Genomic DNA, 8433 nt, shown 5'->3' on the forward strand with positions numbered 1-8433 from the left:
ACATTCCATTCGTCTTTTAAATTATTTTTGTACCTGTCTGCTAGCTTTTAGTGATTTCTGTACTTGGACCCGGAAATCTCTCTGCTCCTCCACAGTTCCTGGCTTCTCACCATTTGGAAAATACTCTATTCTATCCTTCTTGGGTCCAAAATGGATGACCTCACACTTTCCCCACAATGAACTCCATCTGCCACAGTTTTGCCCACTCATTTAATCTATTTGTGGTGGGGGAAGAGAGGGGGCTGAACGGGTGGGGGGAGGGGGCTGAACGGGTGGGGGGAGGGGGCTGAACGGGTGGGGGGAGGGGGCTGAACGGGTGGGGGGAGGGGGCTGAACGGGTGGGGGGAGGGGGCTGAACGGGTGGGTGCGGCTAGGGTTGTAAATACAGAATACTAGGGAGACACAGAGAAAAACCAGCTCTTGCACAGTTCAGGAAGTACAGTGATAGTGTACTTTAATTCCGATCATAGCAACACATTATCATTCAGAGGGGCAGTGCAGCTCCAACAAAGGATTTCAGAGTCCAGGGAAATCAGGTGAGTTGCCGATACATGAGGAGGCCTCAGACGCTGGGGCAGCCCTGCCGTACCAGCCCAGGAGATGGTGTAGTCAGACTCAGGCGATCTCAGTAACCTTCGTCTGCCCAGGTCACGCTGTAGTCTGGGTACTCAGCTTTCAGGATCTGAGTGGTTATTTCATGCTTTGCTCGGCCAAAGCCCTGTGTACAAAAGGACAAGATCATCAGAGGAACCGTTACCCTCCAGGGCCCACTACGGTATTCCCATCAGCAATCCATCACAAACCGAGATATATAGGTTATCTGATGGTCTCTCTCCCTCTCCTGAAGATGTTAATTCTGCCCGAGGTACCTGGGCTCGAGCAGCTCTTCAGTAACGGAACCAGTCACGTAGACAATCTTCATTCTCTAAGACAACAGTACACTGGATCATAGGGGGATCGCAGACTCACCACATACACACTGGCACGAGCGCGCCAGACAGACCGACACACGCACAGAGACAGGCGGGCGCACAGAGACAGGCGGGCGCACAGAGACAGGCGGGCGCACAGAGACAGGCGGGCGCACAGAGACAGGCGGGCGCACAGAGACAGGCGGGCGCACAGAGACAGGCGGGCGCACAGAGACAGGCGGGCGCACAGAGACAGGCGGGCGCACAGAGACAGGCGGGCGCACAGAGACAGGCGGGCGCACAGAGACAGGCGGGCGCACAGAGACAGGCGGGCGCACAGAGACAGGCGGGCGCACAGAGACAGGCGGGCGCACAGAGACAGGCGGGCGCACAGAGACAGGCGGGCGCACAGAGACAGGCGGGCGCACAGAGACAGGCGGGCGCACAGAGACAGGCGGGCGCACAGAGACAGGCGGGCGCACAGAGACAGGCGGGCGCACAGAGACAGGCGGGCGCACAGAGACAGGCGGGCGCACAGAGACAGGCGGGCGCACAGAGACAGGCGGGCGCACAGAGACAGGCGGGCGCACAGAGACAGGCGGGCGCACAGAGACAGGCGGGCGCACAGAGACAGGCGGGCGCACAGAGACAGGCGGGCGCACAGAGACAGGCGGGCGCACAGAGACAGGCGGGCGCACAGAGACAGGCGGGCGCACAGAGACAGGCGGGCGCACAGAGACAGGCGGGCGCACAGAGACAGGCGGGCGCACAGAGACAGGCGGGCGCACAGAGACAGGCGGGCGCACAGAGACAGGCGGGCGCACAGAGACAGGCGCGCGCACAGAGACAGGCGCGCGCACAGAGACAGGCGCGCGCACAGAGACAGGCGCGCGCACAGAGACAGGCACCATAGTCCGATTCAATTCTCCAGATGTGGGGTCGCTCAATGGCCATCCTGAGTGGGAAGCCTGGCCGATCTTCCCCTCTCTAACCCCAGGGCCACCCTGGATCAGACATTGCTGCAGGAGTTCCTCAGGGCAGTGTCCTAGGCCCAACCATCTTCAGCTGCTTCATCAATGACCTTCCCTCCATCATAAGGTCAGAAATGGGGATGTTCGCTGATGATTGCAGTGTTCAGTTCCATTCGCAACCCCTCAGATAATGAAGCAGTCCGTGCCCGCATGCAGCAAGACCTGGACAACATCCAGGCTTGGGCTGATAAATGGCAAGTAACATTCGCACCAGACAAATGCCAGGCAATGACCATCTCCAACAAGAGAGAGTCTAACCACCTCCCCATGACATTCAATGGCATTACCATCACCGAATCCCCCACCATCAACATCCTGGGGGTCACCATTGACCAGAAACTTAACTGGACCAGCCATATAAATACTGTGGCTACAAGAGCAGGTCAGAGGCTGGGTATTCGACACCGAGTGACTCACCTCCTGACTCCCCAAAGCCTTTCCACCATCTACAAGGCACAAGTCAGGAGTGTGATGGAATACTCTCCATTTGCTTGGATGAGTGCAGCTCCAACAACACTCAGGAAGCTCGACACCATCCAGGACAAAGCACCCCATCCACCACCCTAAACATTCACTCCCTTCACCACCGGTGCACTGTGGCTGCAGTGGATGCACTGCAGCAACTCGCCAAGGCTTCTTCAACAGCAGCTCCCAAACCCACAACCTCTACCACCTAGAAGGACAAGGGCAGCAGGCACATGGGAACAACACCACCTGCACGTTCCCCTCCAAGTCACACACCATCCCGACTTGGAAATATATCGCCGTTCCTTCATCGTCGCTGGGTCAAAATCCTGGAACTCCCTTCCTAACAGCACTGTGGGAGAACCTTCACCACACGGACTGCAGCAGTTCAAGGCGGCGGCTCACCACCACCTTCTCAAGGGCAATTAGGGATGGGCAATAAATGCTGGCCTCGCCAGCGACGCCCACATCCCATGAACGAATAAAAAAAGATCAGCTAACTCAGCAGGAGCAGAGAATGAAGCATGGTAGCTCTGTTCCACACCGGACACAGAGTCTGGGGGCATGGAGTCTGCAGCTCTTCCTGGGCATTTTTCCCGACACTGTTTTGTAACAAACCTTACAGTTCCCGGTCATTTCCCTCCGTACTTACCATGGAGTATCCATACACGTGGATCATCTTCTCTCTACTATTGTGCTTGATACGACCTCCACCCTGGCACTCACAGTGCAGACCCAGCTTCTCAATCTCAGCACACACCTCGTCATAGATATCGGCTGTGGTTAGAGGAAAGCACAGAACCATTAACCAAATCACTCGAACATTCCCAGCACGGGTTAGATACAGAGTAAAGCTCCCTCTACACTGTCCCATCAAACACTCCCAGGGCAGGTACAGCACGGGTTAGATACAGAGTAAAGCTCCCTCTACACTGTCCCATCAAATGCTCCCAGGGCAGGTACAGCACGGGTTAGATACAGAGTAAAGCTCCCTCTACACTGTCCCATCAAACACTCCCAGGGCAGGTACAGCACGGGTTAGATACAGAGTAAAGCTCCCTCTACACTGTCCCATCAAACACTCCCAGGGCAGGTACAGCATGGGTTTGTTACAATGTCTTTAGGTTTAGAGTAGTTGTGGAAAGGGACAAGGAACAATCAAAGGTGAGGATACTCAATGAGAAAGGAGGTACTTAAAAGGTTGGCAGTATTCAAAGTAGAAAAGTCACCCGGTCCGGATGTGATGCATCCTGGGTTACTGAGGGAAGAAAGGGTGGAAATTGCAGAGGCTCTGGCCACAATCTTCCAATCCTCCTTGGATATGGGTGTGGTGCCAGAGGACTGGAGGATTGTAAATGTTACACCCCTGTTCAAAGAAAGGGAGAGGGATAAACCAGGCAATTACAGGCCAGTCAGCCTAATGTTGGTGGTGAGGAAACATTTAGAGACAATAATCCGGGACAAAACTAACTGTCACTTGGAAAGACATGGGTTGATAAATGAAAGCCAGCATGGATTTATTAAAGGCAAATTGTGTCTGACTAACTTGATTGAGTTCTTTGATGAAGTATTTGTGTATGTGTTATATTTAATGTAAGATGTTTGACCTGAGAGGGTTGACGAGGGTAGTGCGATTGATGTTGTGTAAATGGACTTTCAAAAGGCGTTTGATAAAATATCACATAATAGACTTGTTTGCAAAATCGAAGCCCATGGGATTAATGGGACAGTGGATATAAAATTAGCCACGGGTCAAAAAGCAGAGAGTCGAGGTGAACGGTTGTTTTTCAGACTGGAGGGAAGTATACAGTGGTGTTCCCCAGGGGTCAGTATTAGGACCACTGCTCTTTTTGATATATATTAATGACCTGGACTTGGATATAGAGGGTATAATTTCAAAGTTTGCAGATGACACTAAACTCAGAAATGTAGTAAACAGTGAGGAGGATAGTAACAGACTTCAGGAGGACATAGTCAGACTGGTGAAATGGGCAGACACGTGATGGATGAAATTTAATGCAGAGAAGTGTGATGCGATGCATTTTGTTAAAACAACGAGGAGAGGCAATATAAACTGAATGGTACAATTTTAAAGGAGGTGCTGGAACAGAGACCTGGGGGTGCACATACATAAGTATTTATAGGTGGCAGGACAAGTTGATAAGGCTGTTAAAAAAAACATAGGGCATAGAGTACAAAAGCAAGGAAGTTATGCTAAACCTTTATAAAACCCTGGTTCAGCCTCAGCTGGAGTATTGTGTTCTTTTTTTTTATTCGTTCACAGGATGTGGGCGTCGCTGGCAAGGCCGGCATTTATTGCCCATCCCTAGCGAGATTTTACAACTGAGTGGCTTGCTAGGCCATTTCAGAATCAACCACATTGCTGTGGGTCTGGAGTCACATTTCGGCCAGACCGGGTAAGGACGGCAGGTTTCCTTCCCTAAAGGACATTAGTGAACCAGATGGGTTTTTACGACAATCCGGTAGTTTCATGGCCACCATTACTGATACTAGTATTTTAATTCCAGATTTTTATTTAATTAATTGAATTTAAATTCGCCAGCCGCCGTGGCGGGATTTGAACTCGTGACTCTGGATTTTAGTCCAGGCCTCTGGATTACTAGCCCAGTAACATAACCACTACGCTACCGTACCCTGGGCACCACAAGATTGGTGGCATTGTGGACAGTGAAGAAGGTTATCTGGGATTGCAACGGGATCTTGATAAATTGGGCCAGTGGGCCGATGAATGGCAGATGGAGTTTAATTTAGATAAATGTGAGGTGATGCATTTTGGTAGATCGAATCGGGCCTGGACCTACTCCGTTAATGGTAGGGCGTTGGGGAGAGTTATAGAACAAAGAGATCTGGGAGTACAGATTCATAGCTCCTTGAAAGTGGAGTCACAGGTGGATAGGGTGGTGAAGAAGGCATTCGGCATGCTTGGTTTCATTGGTCAGAACATTGAATGCAGGAGTTGGGATGTCTTGTTGAAGTTGTACAGGGCATTGGTGAGGCCACACTTGGAGTACTGTGTACAGTTCTGGTCACCCTATTATAGAAAGGATATTATTAAACTAGAAAGAGTGCAGAAAAGATTTACTAGGATGCTACCGGGACTTGATGGTTTGACTTACAGGGAGAGGTTAGACAGACTGGGACTTTTTTCCCTGGAGAGTAGGAGGTTGAGGGGTGATCTTATAGAAGTCTATAAAATAATGAGGGGCATAGATAAGGTCGATAGTCAAAATCTTTTCCCAAAGGTAGGGGAGTCTATAACGAGGGGGCACAGATTTAAGGTGAGAGGGGAGAGATACAAAAGGGTCCAGAGGGGCAATTTTTTCACTCAAAGGGTGGTGAGTGTCTGGAACGAGCTGCCAGAGGCAGTAGTAGAGGCGGGTACAATTTTGTCTTTTAAAAAGCATTTGGACAGTTACATGGGTAAGATGGGTATAGAGGGATATGGGCCAAGTGCAGGCAATTGGGACTAGCTTAGTGGTATAAACTGGACGACATGGACATGTTGGGCCGAAGGGCCTGTTTCCATGTTGTAACTTCTATGATTCTATGAAGCTGGGGTTGTTCACCTTAGAGCAGAGAAGGTTAAGGGAGATTTAATAAAGGTGTGTCAAAATCATGAGGGGTTTTGATCGAGTAAATAAGGAGAAACTGTTTCCAGTGGCAGAAGGGTCGGTAACCAGAGGATATAGATTTAAGGTGATTGACAAAAGAGCCAGAGGTGAGATGAGGAGAATTTTTTTTTACGCAGTGAGTTGTGATGATCTGGAATGCGCTGCCTGAAAGGGCGGTGGAAGCAGATTCAATAATAACTTTCAAAAGGGAATTGGATAAACACTGAAAAGAAGAAATTTGCAGAGCTATGGGGAAAGAGCAGGGAGTGGGACTGATTGGATCACTCTTTCAAAGAGCCGGCACAGGCACGATGGGCCGACTGGCCTCTCCTGGGCAGTGAGCAAAGCTCCCTCTGCCCCATCAAACTCAGCACAGACAGCCCGCACACCGAGCCCCCTCACACCGAGCCCCCTCACACCGAGCCCCCTCACCAGCCCCCTCACACCGAGCCCCCTCACCAGCCCCCTCACACCGAGCCCCCTCACCAGCCCCCTCACACCGAGCCCCCTCACCAGCCCCCTCACACCGAGCCCCCTCACCAGCCCCCTCACACCGAGCCCCCTCACCAGCCCCCTCACACCGAGCCCCCTCACCAGCCCCCTCACACCGAGCCCCCTCAACAGCCCCCTCACACCGAGCCCCCTCACCAGCCCCCTCACACCCAGCCCCCTCACACCCAGCCCCCTCACACCCAGCCCCCTCACACCGAGCCCCCTCACACCGAGCCCCCTCACACCGAGCCCCCTCACACCGAGCCCCCTCACACCGAGCCCCCTCACCAGCCCCCTCACACCGAGCCCCCTCACCAGCCCCCTCACACCGAGCCCCCTCACACCGAGCCCCCTCACACCGAGCCCCCTCACCAGCCCCCTCACACCGAGCCCCCTCACCAGCCCCCTCACACCGAGCCCCCTCACCAGCCCCCTCACACCGAGCCCCCTCACCAGCCCCCTCACACCGAGCCCCCTCAACAGCCCCCTCACACCGAGCCCCCTCAACAGCCCCCTCACACCCAGCCCCCTCACCAGCCCCCTCACACCCAGCCCCCTCACACCCAGCCCCCTCACCAGCCCCCTCACACCGAGCCCCCTCACCAGCCCCCTCACACCCAGCCCCCTCACACCCAGCCCCCTCACACCCAGCCCCCTCACACCCAGCCCCCTCACACCCAGCCCCCTCACCAGCCCCCACACCCAGCCCCCTCACACCCAGCCCCCTCACACCCAGCCCCCTCACACCGAGCCCCCTCACCAGCCCCCTCACACCGAGCCCCCTCACACCGAGCCCCCTCACCAGCCCCCTCACACCGAGCCCCCTCACCAGCCCCCTCACACCCAGCCCCCTCACCAGCCCCCTCACACCCAGCCCCCTCACACCCAGCCCCCTCACCAGCCCCCTCACACCGAGCCCCCTCACCAGCCCCCTCACACCCAGCCCCCTCACACCCAGCCCCCTCACACCCAGCCCCCTCACACCCAGCCCCCTCACCCCGACCCTTCCCCTCACCAGCCCAGTCCCCCGCCGCCCCGCTACTCCCAGCTGCCGCCCCTTTGCTCCGTATTACCGTGATACTCGGCCGAGGCCCAGCCCCGTACGATGTCCTTCTCCTTGCCGCTCCCGGTGTCGGCCCAGACCCGGATCAACACATACTTGAACACACCGTCCCCGTCCACCCGCACAGCGGGAACCCGCTCCATCCCCGCCGCCGCCATGGCCCGCCGAGCATGCGCACAGCCGCCTCCCGCCGCCGAGCATGCGCACAGCCGCCTCCCGCCGCCGAGCATGCGCACAGCCGCCTCCCGCCGCCGAGCATGCGCACAGCCGCCTCCCGCCGCCGAGCATGCGCACAGCTTGTCCGGGCGCAGTGCAATTCCTCTCCTTCATCAAAGAGGCGGCACTCAGAGTCTGTCCACGTGATGGAGCAGCGCCCCGCCCCGCCCACACACCGCCCCGCCCAAACACCCCCCTCCCCCTCCCCCCCCGCCCAAACACCCCCCTCCCCCTCCCCCCCCGCCCACACACCCCCCTCCCCCTCCCCCCCAGCCACACACCCCCCTCCCCCTCCCCCCCCGCCCAAACACCCCCCTCCCCCTCCCCCCCCGCCCAAACACCCCCCTCCCCCTCCCCCCCCGCCCACACACCCCCCTCCCCCTCCCCCCCCGCCCACACACCGCCCCGCCCAAACACCCCCCTCCCCCTCCCCCCCCGCCCACACACCCCCCTCCCCCTCCCCCCCCCGCCCACACACCGCCCCGCCCAAACACCCCCCTCCCCCTCCCCCCCCGCCCACACACCCCCCCTCCCCCTCCCCCCCCGCCCACACACCGCCCCGCCCAAACACCCCCCTCCCCCTCCCCCCCCGCCCACACACCCCCCTCCCCCTCCCCCCCCCG

At 56.6% G+C, this 8433-nt stretch overlaps 1 protein-coding gene across 1 annotated transcript; it reads right to left on the minus strand.

The window, feature by feature from the left end:
• Nucleotides 1–437: 437 nt before the first annotated feature.
• phpt1 (phosphohistidine phosphatase 1) lies at nt 438–7794 on the minus strand. Its single transcript, XM_067977323.1, has 3 exons — nt 7605–7794; nt 3060–3184; nt 438–718 (listed from the first exon to the last, which is right to left on the minus strand). Exons 1-3 carry the CDS (start codon nt 7750–7752, stop codon nt 626–628), a joined length of 366 nt encoding a protein of 121 aa, XP_067833424.1. The 5' UTR covers nt 7753–7794; the 3' UTR covers nt 438–625.
• Between the last annotated feature and the right edge of the window lie 639 nt (nt 7795–8433).

Source organism: Heptranchias perlo, unplaced genomic scaffold, assembly GCF_035084215.1.
Source record: "Heptranchias perlo isolate sHepPer1 unplaced genomic scaffold, sHepPer1.hap1 HAP1_SCAFFOLD_1428, whole genome shotgun sequence".
Taxonomy (NCBI): domain Eukaryota; kingdom Metazoa; phylum Chordata; class Chondrichthyes; order Hexanchiformes; family Hexanchidae; genus Heptranchias; species Heptranchias perlo.

Bases quoted from the DNA above. Each gene is read 5' to 3' on its own strand.
- phpt1 (XM_067977323.1), bottom strand. From the start codon at position 7,752: ATGGCGGCGGCGGGGATGGAGCGGGTTCCCGCTGTGCGGGTGGACGGG. The intron at 3,185-7,604 runs GTAATACGGAGC...CTCTAACCACAG, and splicing joins GGCCTCGGCCGAGTATCACG to CCGATATCTATGACGAGGTG. The intron at 719-3,059 runs GTAAGTACGGAG...TTTTGTACACAG, and splicing joins ACGTGTATGGATACTCCATG to GGCTTTGGCCGAGCAAAGCA.